Source organism: Sinocyclocheilus anshuiensis, unplaced genomic scaffold, assembly GCF_001515605.1.
Source record: "Sinocyclocheilus anshuiensis isolate Anshui unplaced genomic scaffold, SAMN03320099.WGS_v1.1 scaffold282, whole genome shotgun sequence".
Classification (NCBI taxonomy): domain Eukaryota; kingdom Metazoa; phylum Chordata; class Actinopteri; order Cypriniformes; family Cyprinidae; genus Sinocyclocheilus; species Sinocyclocheilus anshuiensis.
In genome coordinates, this window is record NW_015544154.1 from 594,127 (window position 1) to 607,520 (window position 13,394).

Sequence of the window (13,394 nt, forward strand, 5' to 3'; positions counted from 1 at the left end):
TATATATAATTGTTGAATATAACTTGTCACTTAACTTTGTATATGTTATGTGTTTCTTTTGCTTTATTTTCTAGAAAAAAAGGATTCAAAGGTGTGGAAAGTGCCGATTAAATTTCCTCACCTATAAGGAAAAAGTGGAACACAAAACACACTTCCATCGAACCTATAGGAAGCCTAGAAAACTTGAAGGATTGCCTCCAGGAACCAAGGTCTGCTTGAACCCAAATCGTTATAATAACCATGCAATCTAGATTATATAATCTAAACTATGTTAGCTACAGTATATAACAGAAAATATAATCACAAATTATTTGAGATTATACTTTTCATTAGCATTATTTAATCTTTTTAGGTGACGGTTCGGGCCTCAGTTTCTGGTGCGCCAATGTCTTCCGAAGCTTCAAGCAAGTCCTACATCATACCCACAAGTCCTGAAACGACCAAACAACCTGTTAAAACACCAGCAAACACAACCAAACCAAACGTAAATGGAGGAAAGGCAAAGACCACAAACCAATTCAGCTGGAACCGAAGCATCCAAAATAATGAACTTAAACGTTTAAAGTGAGGATTCTTAAGCCCAAAGTGTACTTCAGTTTTGATGCAAACATTAGCGCATGTGTACAGCCGAAAACATAGCATTTTACGTATCTCTTGTCTTAATCAACACCGGTAGTTGTAGTTTTTGATGCCGTGGCCAGTAGTTTGTTGTTGTCTTTGTTCAGTGTCTTCCGTTTCTTTTCCGAATGTAAAGCATTGGGCTGGGGCAACTAAGTAATGCAAAAAATGAAAGGTGCATGTGTAAGCTGAGCGCACAGCATGTGTGATTAGAAGAATCTGGCTTTGTCTGTACAGTACGCACATACTACGCTAATGATGAAATTCAGAGCATGCACGCTGAACACATACCCTATTATGTGCGGAACAACCAAAATATATAGGATTCAGCTGTTGCATTGTGTTGTATTAAAAGTTAAGAGTCACGGCCTATTGTTTTTATATTAACAAGTATTTATTCTTCACAGACTTCCGAGTAGAGGAAATAGGTGTGTTGAGTGTTTCTCAGAGGTTAAGGACCCTTATGTTCATTATCCTTTATCGCTGAGGTGCAATATTTGCAAGTTCAGATCAAGTTGCCAGAAAGCCTTCAGACAGCATATGGTCAGGTAAGGGGAAAACATGGATGAATGAACGGTTCCAAATGAATGTAATCAGATCTCTACATAGTGTTCTTTTCATCTGCAGGTTTCACAGCAGTCCTTCAAAAGTACGGTTTGGGAAAGTGAGGAAGCCTCCACGCGGTTTGCGGTAAGTTTGTATCTAGTATGTGACAGTTTACTGTGATAGAGGGGTTTATTTGTGTTAGACTTGCAGAAAATGATTTTTTTTATTTTTTTTTTCTCCCAAGGAGTCTAACACTGGTGTGTCTCAAGTGTGACTTTCTGGCAGATGCCTCTGGTGCTGACCAGATGACTGAACATTTGCTCAACAGGCCGAACCACTCGTGCCAGGTCATCCTGGAGCCAGGTATGATGCTCCACTGTCAACTCACTGCAAAAATATTTATTTTCTCTTTGCGATGTCACATTTTCTTACTTGCATACCTTTTTTTCTTTAAAGTTACCAATGGAGGATCAGAAATGAACAGGTATGAAAGTTGTTTGGATCATTGTTAGCTATTTATTAGTTTCAATTCGTTTTCAGTTGTTTATTGCATGCAATTAAGTTGTATAAAAGGTTAGGGTTTTCTCGCTATTTAAAAATCCCATTGTTGTTTATCGTTAAAGCCGTTTTTAAAAGTTGGTGGTGTTACTCTCTGTGTTCTGCTATGCTCTCGTTGTTAAACACATGATGTATTGGTGTACAATGACACCATATGCTTATTTGTATTTTTGTTAAATGTAGAGGTTAGAGCTGTGAAAAGAGGAGAGTAAAAATAGACTGGGAAGTGTAGCTTACCTGATTGAGACAAATTACCTTTTCTGATGAAACGAGTGTGAATACAGACCCCCTGACCTATGAATTGTTTGGAAATATCATTTATTATAAAAGATGATCTCTATTTTTTTCATTAGTCTAATTGGGATGCCTATTAAGTGGTATTCGGGAGACCTTGCTTGAATTAAAATGGGAGTTTTTGCATTAATTAAAGCTGAAGAACACATTCTTATTAATGTGGACCACAAAGAAAAGCTCACGAGTGGCTGTGAAAGGCAAGTAATACAATATTTGTATTACTGTTTGTTCTGTCGCTTTCTTATTGAAAATAATCATAAAGAATCAATTCAAAATCACTGCGACATCTTTTATTAGGTTTCAAGACTTATTCCTTTTTTTTTCATGTGTTGAAATTAGTTTTCTAGGATTTATGTCGGTCAGTTGAGTGCCAGGGTAAATTTAATGAAAGTTTAAGAATCAAAAATGTAATTACTTTGCTTGCCTCCATTTCTCATTAATACAAAAAAAAAATCTCACTCTCGTTCCTGTAATGAAAAGAAATAAAGTGTGTATGATGATGGTGGTATAGTAATGTTGTAATGCCTTTAATACAATGATTTATTTAAATAAGCATAAATTAAAGTGCACTGAGACTCAACATTGAGAAGAATAGGAATTACATAAAACCTCCAAACACATTGCAGTAATGAAAACATCCGTAATTGTCATGAAGCCATAAAATCTCGCAAATGATCATAAAGCATTCATTGTATAAATACAAAAAAAAAAAAATCGGACTTTTGAGGTGAAATATGACCTTTTATGGCATTTTTGTGACCCTCTTTATTGTAAGTAAAAATCTGATAGTAACCTTGTGTATCAGTCTGGTGATATTACAGCTTATAATCTTAATATGGAGCATTGTGTGTCACTCTGTTCATGTGTTTTTGCTTTTCTCTTGTTGTTGCACCTCATAATTCAGGTCACCAGAGACCCATGATGACTCCAAACAACTCGTTCCCATTAAACTGGATACTGAGGCTAGAGATGAGACAGAACCCATTCAGATCATTGATGTAGAAGCTATACCAAACAAGGACAACATAATGGAGGATGGGTCAGAGGTTCTTGGAGCTGAAAAATGTGACCCAGATGAGGTGAAGGATGACACAGCGGAGGCCCCAACCAATGATGTGTCAGTAGAGGAATCACCCAAGAGCCTTCCCTCTCACTCACCCGTCAGCCCCCTTTCTGCCCTCACAGAGGAAGGTGGCGTAACTCCCACTGATTTTCTTTGTAAAACTGATGGAACAGAGCCGATGAGAACCGAATCGCAACTGGAACCTCTCACTCCATCCAAGGTCCTTGAGGACGACGCCACTGAGAACGCACAAGTGGGGATGGACTGTTAACTGCAACCCAGTGCAAACAGAACCGAGCATCGCAAGACACTAGAAGCAGCAGAGTTTATCGCTGACTCACTCTCCCCCCCTATTTTTAATAAAACATGCATTAATAGGAACTCGCTTTCCGAATACAAAATGAAATGAAAGCATACTGTGCTAAACCATGACTTTAAAATCTTATACTATACGAGTACATTATTTCTGTACTTATGTAAAGTTTGTAAAGAAGCGCCCTCTAGGTTAAAATTGGGTTGCAAAGGTAGCAATGTGAATGTTCTTCTATACATATGATTGTTTTGAAGTCCTTCTGTCCACATTTGTGGTGTCTGTTTAGACTCTACAGATGATCACAAAACAGAGACACAACGGTAACCAACATGGAGCTGATTCCCACATCTGCCTTTTCAAGTGGTGGTTTTCATAGGACAAAGAACAAGCTCAGCAGTTTCTTAGTGTAATGTATTTAGGAATGAAAAAATGTGTCCTGATATATATATTTTTTAGATCGTGTTTAATGTATTGTTAAATGTACTTCGTTTGGATAGGGCCCTGCGTTGAGAATCATTTCTCTTATTGATTGAGACTGAAAGCATTGTAGAAATTCCATTCATTTGGCTTAATCAGTAATAAACTTTTATTACATATTCACCAGAGTTCTGTTATTAAATAGAGACGCTGATTCGCAAATATCTCAGCCTTTTGACCAGGAGACAATTTCATGTTTTCTCTTTAGGGTTTGATTTGGTGAAGAGCACCCTCTTGTGGTATCATTCTGTGTAGTTCAATAAGCAATAGTGATGGGAAGACTTTTGTGTGAATAGGTTCTTTTGAACAGTTATTTTCAAAGAACAGGTAAACAAAAAGATTAAGTGATTCTCATCTTACCAGGTGCTCACTGTTGTCTTGGTGTGGCATATTAGAGATTTCTGAACCTTTCTTTAATGCCTCTAGAAAGTATTTGGATACGTAAAGAAATGGTTCACCCAAAAGTGTTTTTTTGTTGTTGTTTTTTTTAACCAGTGTATGATTTTCTTTGCTGAGAAATGGGCTGATGGCTTCTCTGCACCTGTCAGTTTTCCACAGTTTTTTTTTTTTTTCTTCTTTTTTATGGAGGCAGCTGACAAACATGTACATTGTCCTGTTGAAGAAACACACTTAGACATGTAATGCTGGGCAGGTTTAACGAGTGCTTCTTGGAATAAATCTATAGATTAGACTTCTTAGACTATAGATTTTCAAATAGAGGAGGAAACAGTAGCATACTTGAAGGCAATGTTTCATTTTGTAATTAATCTGAAAATAAGTAAAAATGAAAGATCGAAAGGACTTACAGTAGATTCTGTGCTTCATGGGCACAGCCTCTTACTCTGACTGGGCATGGGTGCTCCCTGGGGCAAAGACATAGACATGTGCTCCAGGAAAGGACTGTGCAAAAGTACTGTGTAGGACAGCGGCTTGGGGATTCTGTTGCCTCAGATGGTCAACTGGAGGAGACATTGATGTTGGATTTGTTAAAGGCCAAAGTGAACAATACTGCCTGTGTGAAATCTATATCTATAAAACACTGAGAGAAACAGGGAGAAGAGATGAGTTGAATAAACACATAAGAGCCCGGAAGCTGGTCATCTTCATTTTCTCACATTCTGATTTTTTGCCCATTGGCAGTTCATCAGAAGAGGCAAATAATCTATTCCACTCATTCCTTTGTAAGATTTCATAAATGACATAAAACTAGCTTTCAGTATCACTTCAATGTGTCGTCAGATCTATTGGGTCAATGAAAAGATCTTAAAACAAGAGCGAGTGAATGACAGGTCTGTATACAAATTATAATAATAAAATAGTGGTGAATGGAGTTCCTCACTGAGGTAAGATGATCTCTACGGGGCCCTCCATTTATGAATAAATGTTTATTATAGCCGTATAAGGCACTGCAAGATTTGATCCACTGATTTACTTTACAAAAGTGTTGTATTGATTAAGAGATTTAATACGCCATTAAGTATCAAGAATACTAGGATATCATCTGTGTGTGGGAGCATATCAGCAATTATACAAAACTTGAAAAAAAATATTTCAGCCTACACCGACAAATTCAGTGCCAATTTATCTCACTGTACAGAGCATCTTAGTCTAAACACACACACTGAGACCGTAATATTACCCTGCTTAAACAAAGTCTTCTTGGAGTAATGAAAAAAAAAAGACTGATTAAAATACAGATCCTCAGACCTTGTAAAGATCATACTCATGATCAGGGCCATAGTGTATGTGGGCCCCCTCCATTGAAATCACATTCTGGGGAGGGGTGGCACTCAATTAAAATCTCCAGGGGCCCCCTAGAATCATCACCTCCTCTTTCCCCACTTGCGATGGCCCTGCTCACAATCACTTGCAATGATTGTTCATACATCGGCCTACTACATATCTCAGTTTTACCTTTATACTGATGTTTATGACAAACTAGCGCTTTTTATCCGTTAATATTTGCTGCTGGTGCATAAAAGGGAGCAAGTGAAGCTGCAGGTCATAGCATAGTGGGGCATTCAGTTTATTAGCAAGCACATAAAACCACTCAACCAAACTTAGACAACAGATTTGCAATACTGCATTTCCCCCACACTAAAATGCACAGAAAAAAAAATGCTCATCAAGCCTCTTCACGGGGTCCTTAAAGTAAAGTTTTGGCCACATCAGCCAAGTTTTCAGCTCAACCTATTAATTGAAAAGATTCGATTTAAAAAAAAAAAAAACTCATCACGAAAGAATATCAACAACTATATAAACATAGTCAGTGTGTTTTTGTTTAATTTTAAATGCAACAAAAATTGTTAGTTGTGCAAATGTTGTGAAATAATATTTATAAACGTATATTACAGGACTTTTATATGGAACCTATAGCGGAAATGACGTTAACATCAACATGGCGACGCACACATGCTCCTGTGTGTACATGTAACGTTTTACCGTAACCTTGCAACTGTCATCTGCCGGTTTGCGAAAACTGATTAGTATAATGAATATAATTTGGTCACGTAATTATCAAAAATGTCACGACTGTCTCGATTGAGTTTATCATGAACGATTAGAATGACTCATCTGACTACTGCGTGCTTATCCGTTAATAGAGGATTGATAGTTTTGTGTTTTAGCTGTTAAAGATAGTTTTATGTCATTTATGAAATCTTACAGAGGATGTGGAACCTAAACTATTTAAAATTCATAGATCAGGGACGTTTGCTGTCTCGAGGACTTTGCAGCAACTACATAACACGTCTTCGTCAATGTGAAGGCAGTCAAACTAGAGGCTTATTTCTATTAAGCAGAAATAAATCTTTTGTAACTCAAATACAATCTGCTTCAAAACCACCCTGGAGAGTATTGTTCTTTGGAAGTGATGATTTTGCATTGGAATCATTGAAACGGCTTCATGTTTCTCGGTAATGATACCCAGTTTGTTACTGCATTACTATGTGTGCTATTAAACATACTGCATTATTCATGTGTGACTAGTTTGCTTTTCATTTTGTAGAGATGACTCAAAAGCTGGAGTCATAGATTCACTTGAGGTTGTGACACTGTCCAGAGATGCTCCAGTCAGAAAGTATGCAGAGCAGCACAGACTTCCTCTCCACCACTGGCCAGATGTGGACTTAAGTGCACAGTTTGATGTTGGTGTGGTGGTGTCATTTGGCTGTTTAATCAAAGAGAACATCATCAACAAAATGCCATAGTAAGTAATGAGGATTCAGGGAGAAAGCATGACTAAATACAAAGACTGGATCGATACTGTACAATTTGTGTCTGTAGTCATTGTGTGCTTTTTGAAATGTTTTAACCGCATGATCTCAGCTCATTACAGACTATAATTTCTCTGTGTGTGTGTTTATTCTTCAGCGGGGTCCTGAATGTGCACCCTAGTCTGTTGCCACGCTGGCGGGGACCTGCTCCAATCTTTCATACGATTCTACATGGTGACAGTGTCACAGGAGTGACTATCATGCAAATAAGACCTAAGAGGTAGGCTAAGTGACATGTTATTGTTCATGGCAGCATCAATTTTAAAGTACATAAAAGATTCTAAGTATTTCTGTATATTTCTCTTCCAGTTACCAAGTCTTTTATTTTATGGCTTTAATTTCATATTTTAGATTTGACATAGGCCCCATTCTTCAGCAAGAGCTGTACGAGGTTCCAAAGAACTGCACTGCTGATGAGCTTGGAGCCACTTTAGCGGTTGAGGGTTCTAGAATGGTAACTGACCCCACCTCTTATGGCACTTTTCCACTGCATGGTACGGCACGGTACGGCTCCGCGCGAGTGCACTTTTCGAGCCCTTCATGCCAGACTGGGGAGAGAGGTGTTGTAATAATGTAAAATATGTGAAAAATAATGTGTTTTTCAAACAACCTGGCACGGTTATATTCGTAAACAAAAACTAAAACTATTGGTCAAAAAACATTTTCGTAAACTGAAATAAAATTAAAATGTCAAAATAAATGAAAAACTAAAACTAAACGAAACTAACAACAGTTACTGACAAACTAACTAAAATAAAATAATAATTAACAAAGATAAATAATCATGTTCGTGATAATCATTATGATTATTATGATAATCATAGTGATAATCATTATGATTATTATGATAATCATAATAATCATTCTGTGCCAGAAAATTTGACCTGTGGTTGTTTAGGGAAATATCTGTAGATGGCGTTTCATTCACGTGAGCTGAGTTCTAAGTGGCTATTCAGAGAATGCATTTTGCATTTAAAAAACAAGACGCGGGCTATGAAATGGGAAATAACTATAAAATATGAAATGGGAAATAACTATAAAATATGAAATGGGAAATAATAATGCACCCCTTACAGCTCACTGACGTTTAAAAGCATGCTTGACGTGCGAGAACAACATGAGAGTGAGTTAACAGACACAGAATTACAATTTTTGGATAAGTCAAGTCACCTTTATTTATATAGCGCTTTTAACTATACAGATTGTGTCAAAGCAGCTTTACAGTATCAAATAGGAAAATAGTGCGTCAATGCAAAAGGACAACAGTAAACACTCAATTTTCAGTTAAAGGCAGTTCATTGAATTCAGTGATGTCATCGTCCAGCTCAGTTCAGTTTTAAATAGTATCTGTGCAATCAAGTCGACGATATCGCTGGAAATTAAGTGAGCTGACTTAACCTCCTGAGACCCTGTGACCTCATATGAGGACATTATATTTTGGTGTATTTCTCTGAGACTATACATGCCACAGTTTTAAGTCTGGATGTCCTGTACAGAGCACATTCAGGGCTTTCCAGAGATACCAAAGTGACGTGACATGTGGCCAAGAATGGGGACCCATACTCGGAATTAGTGCTCTGCGTTTATCCCATCCAAAGTGCACACACACACAGCAGTGAACAATTTAGCTCCAACCCTGATAAAAACTCAACTGCCTGTAGCTTTCTAATAACTCTGAAAAGCTTGATTAGCTTGTTGTTTGTAAATATTGCCATGTTTAACAAGATTACATCGTTAATATTAATGAATATGAACATGAATATGAATGAATACATTTTATACATATAAGTTTCATATTTTTGGTTTTTGTTCAATTAAAGTTCAAGTAAAGTATTTTTTAATTTTCATTATTAAGAGGTTTGCACAAGAGTTAACTAAACGGTGCAAACATTCAACTTTGCTAAAATTAAATGTCTTGCTTTGGTCTACACTGGAAGTGTTCCATTAACTTTGCTAAACTATAACTAAAACTGAAACTAAAATATATAAAAACTAAATAGAAATGTGTTCACAAAATAAAAACAAAACTAAAACTAACAAAACCATTAATGAAACTAACTCAAACGAAACTGAAATGATAGGAAATTTGAAAACGATATTAAAATAAAAACTAATTAAAAAATTCAAAACTATAATATCCTTGCGGTGCAGTGACGGGACCTGTTCTAGTAAAACTATAACTAAAACTGAAACTAAAATATATAAAAACTAAATAGAAATGTGTTCACAAAATAAAAACAAAACTAAAACTAACAAAACCATTAATGAAACTAACTCAAACGAAACTGAAATGATAGGAAATTTGAAAACGATATTAAAATAAAAACTAATTAAAAAATTCAAAACTATAATATCCTTGCAACCTAGTATGAGAGCCTGTTCTAGTACACCCCCAAAACAAAATCAAGACTTTGTGAAAGAGCATAATAGGACCCCTTTAACACATTTTCCATCTGTAATAAAAAATTATTGTGTTAATAGATGGTTGAAATTCTGTGTGAAATATTTTTAAGTTATAAGCCTATGGTGATTCTTTTACATTTATGCATTTAGTAAACACTTTTATGCAAAGCAACTTTCAAAACACTACTATTCAAAAGTAGTTCATTTTTTTTTTTTGTGAAGGAAGTAATACTTCTGAGCAGACACAATAAAAGACATTTATAATGTTATAAAAGATTTGCATTTTAAATAAATGCTATTCTTTTGAACTCTCTATTCATCAAAGAATCCTGAACAAAATGTAGCACAGTTCCCACAAAAATATTAAGCAGCACAACTGTCTTTAACACTGATAATAATAAATGTTTCCGGAAAACCAAAATAGCATATTAGAATAATTTCTGGAGGATCGTGTGACACTGAAGACTGGAGCAATGGTGGCTGCTGAATATTCATCTTTGCCATCACAGGAATGAATTACAAATTATAAATTATAAATTAGGAATAAATGAAGAATTAATTTACTTACAATTTGTCAGTGGGTTTGGCTTTGCACTCTGCAGTTGCTCCAAAAAACACTATTTGGCATGAAATCAAATGTTTGATTGACATGAATGGTTTTAAAACTTCTGTCTCAAATTAAATCAACAGTTGATGGACACTCTAACACATCTTCCAAAAAGGGTAGCAAACAGAAAGGAGCAACCTAAGGAGGGTGCATCATTTGGTAAGTGTGTTCTCAAGATAATGACCAAAACAGAGCGTCAGCAAATTCTGAAGCAATGAAGCACTCATTAGATCACCATGTGAGAATAATGTTAAAAGAGATGAACTTCATTAATACAACCATCTATATTACTGTCTTCAGCCCCCAAAATCAGTTCCCGAATGGCCTGGATAATATGGGAAGAGCATAGCTGTGACTACATTGATCGGCTGTTTCGAGCTATTGGATCTTGGGTAGGACTAAAGAGATCCTAAAAAATATACATTTACATCAGTTATGCTTTAAACAACATTGTTTTTTTCTCAATCAGATTCCTTTGAAAACAATGTGGGTGGGCAATCCCATCAAACTTCTGGACTTTGTTGGCAAATGCAATGTGTCGTTTGCAGGTAACCAGAGTTGCTTATTTGGTGATTTTGTGGTTTTGGTTGTGATTAAGGGCGTTTTCACACCTGGCTCATTTGGAGCTTTCCTTTCGGAAACCTGGCACGTTTTCTCCCTTATTCAGATCCACACCAAAATAATTGGACTGCAGTCATCTCAATGAGGTCATCTCAGCCAGACTGAAAACTCTGGAGCAGTTTTCTTGTGGCAAGAAAGCAATCTGACCCAACGAGCCAAGCTCATAGTTCATAATGGGAAATGTGTTACATAAAAACCAGCAGTGTCTTAATTTTGTGGGTGAACAAATTACTTAACACACTTGAAAACCAAAGAGCACCGCTTCATCTTAAAATGTCATAGTTTTTCTCCGGAACAGGTGCATTGCAGTCTTAATAATTTATTTGTGTCTTGATGGATGATCCATAGGACCGTTTTATCCATGTGACTTGCAAAAACACATTGTGGGTCACTGTGAAATGTTGCATTCTGAAAGTGTACTGAACCAAGGAAATAATGCAACATTGAACCAATTTAAGTCCCTGTTTCGTAAACAAAGAAAGCATTTACATGTATCTACTGGTCTGAAAACACCCTAACTATGTTTGTCTACTGGAAAGAGTTATATAAGTGATCTCATTTCTTTCACGTTTGTTTGCAGCTGTTCCATATTTGTCTTCAGTTCCAGGGTCTGTCCATTATCAGAAAGAATCCAATACTTTACTTGTTCACTGCAAGGTATGCACATGGAGTTAGGAAATGTTTCCACATACACAAGTCCACTAGTGCAGAAGAAAAATGCTCAATACCAATCAAACTGCCAGAGGCCTGCCACTTTGTTGGTGTGGATGTACAGTGAACAGCGAGTTTCCTCCCCTCAGCTATTCCCTTCTATTTAATGATCACAGTGTTTACTCTGATCTGCTCTCAATCCCCTGCACTCCAGTTTCCATAGAAAATTAATCTGAAAGCACCACTTATGATGCACTCACTTTGTGCCAGTATTTTAGTATAACACTATAATAGAATTTACACTGAACAAAATGATAAACGCAACACTTTTGTTTTTGCCCCCATTTTTCGTGAGCTGAACTCAAAGATCTAAGACTTTTTCTATGTACACAAAAGGCCTATTTCTCTCAAATATTGTTCACAAATCTGTCTAAATCTGTGTTAGTGAGCACTTCTCCTTTGCCGAGATAATCCATTTTATCTCGGCAATCCATCTCTGTGGCTGGCCACAATAAAAGGCCACTCTAAAATGTGCAGTTTTATCACACAGCACAATGCCACATGTCGCAAGTTTTGAGGGAGCGTGCAATTGGCATGCTGACTGCAGGAATGTCCACCAGAGCTGTTGCCCGTGAATTGAATGTTCATTTCTCTACCATAAGCCATCTCCAAAGGCGTTTCAGAGAATTTGGCAGAACACACAACTGCAGACCACGTGTAACCACACCAGCATCTTCACCTCCAAGATCGTCTGAGACCAGCCACCCGGACAGCTGCTGCAACAATCGGTTTGCATAACCAAAGAATTTCTGCACAAACTGTCAGAAACCATCTCAGGGAAGCTCATCTGCATGCTCGTCGTCCCCATCGGGGTCTGGACCTGACTGCACAGAGTTACCGTGACAAGATCCGAGTGGGCAAATGCTCACATTCGATGGCGTCTGGCACTTTGGAGAGGTGTTCTCTTCACGGATGAATCCCGGTTTTTACTGTACAGGGCAGATGGCAGACAGCGTGTATGGCGTCGTGTGGGTGAGCAGTTTGCTGATGTCAATGTTGTGGATCGAGTGGCCCATGGCGGCGGGGGTATGGTGGTATGGGTGGTATGTTATGGACAACGAACACAGGTGCATTTTATTTATTTTATTTTATTAATTGTGATCTGTACACAATTCCTGGAAGCTGAAAACATCCCAGTTCTTGCATGGCCAGCATACTCACTGGACATGTCACCCATTGAGCATGTTTGGGATGCTCTGGATCGGTGTATACGACATTGGGATGCTCTGGATCGGCGTATACGACAACGTGTTCCAGTTCCTGCCAATATCCAGCAACTTCGCACAGCCATTGAAGAGGAGTGGACCAACATTCCACAGGCCACAATCAACAACCTGATCAACTCTATGCGAAGGAGATGTGTTGCACTGCATGAGGCAAATGGTGGTCACACCAGATACTGACTGGTTTTCGGAGCCACCCGGACCCCCCAATACAGTAAAACTGCACATTTTAGAGTGGCCTTTTATTGTGGCCAGCCTAAGGCACACCTGTGCAATAATCATGCTGTCTAATCAGCATCTTGATATGCCACACCTGCGAGGTGGATGGATTATCTCGGCAAAGGAGAAGTGCTCACTAACACAGATTTAGACAGATTTGTGAACAATATTTGAGAGAAATAGGCCTTTTGTGTACATAGAAAAAGTCTTAGATCTTTGAGTTCAGCTCATGAAAAATGGGGGCAAAAACAAAATTGTTGCATTTATAATTTTGTTCAGTGTTTATACTATCATAATATTTATTGATGTTTTGAATTACCTTTTATATTTTCAGCTTTTATTTAATTTTATTTTAAGTTTTAGAAATTGTGCATTTCACTTGTATTTTTTTTAATATTGTTATATAACATTTTATTCCAGTTTTCCGTTAGTTTCAGTTTTTTTTTTTTTTTTTTTTTTTACATTG

At 37.2% G+C, this 13,394-nt stretch overlaps 2 protein-coding genes across 3 annotated transcripts in view; both read left to right on the forward strand.

The window, feature by feature from the left end:
- The window catches only part of LOC107695345 (zinc finger protein 280C-like), a 16,463-nt gene extending 12,454 nt beyond the window's left edge, over positions 1-4,009 (forward strand). The window contains exons 12-18 of one of the 2 annotated variants that reach the window (XM_016495210.1): positions 75-209; positions 353-564; positions 1,026-1,166; positions 1,246-1,308; positions 1,409-1,527; positions 1,621-1,648; positions 2,921-4,009. In XM_016495210.1, the coding sequence (XP_016350696.1) occupies positions 75-209; positions 353-564; positions 1,026-1,166; positions 1,246-1,308; positions 1,409-1,527; positions 1,621-1,648; positions 2,921-3,350 (1,128 nt within the window). In that variant the 3' untranslated portion in view covers positions 3,351-4,009. The remainder of the gene's footprint in view (positions 1-74; positions 210-352; positions 565-1,025; positions 1,167-1,245; positions 1,309-1,408; positions 1,528-1,620; positions 1,649-2,920) is intronic. The other variant, XM_016495211.1, reaches the window with a different exon arrangement.
- A 2,271-nt stretch (positions 4,010-6,280) lies between these two features.
- LOC107695347 (methionyl-tRNA formyltransferase, mitochondrial-like) overlaps positions 6,281-13,394 on the forward strand; it is a 7,554-nt gene continuing 440 nt past the window's right edge. The window contains exons 1-8 of the mRNA XM_016495219.1: positions 6,281-6,784; positions 6,877-7,077; positions 7,242-7,364; positions 7,496-7,598; positions 10,238-10,313; positions 10,455-10,546; positions 10,624-10,702; positions 11,356-11,432. Coding sequence (XP_016350705.1) covers positions 6,540-6,784; positions 6,877-7,077; positions 7,242-7,364; positions 7,496-7,598; positions 10,238-10,313; positions 10,455-10,546; positions 10,624-10,702; positions 11,356-11,432 — 996 coding nt within the window. The 5' untranslated portion in view covers positions 6,281-6,539. The remainder of the gene's footprint in view (positions 6,785-6,876; positions 7,078-7,241; positions 7,365-7,495; positions 7,599-10,237; positions 10,314-10,454; positions 10,547-10,623; positions 10,703-11,355; positions 11,433-13,394) is intronic.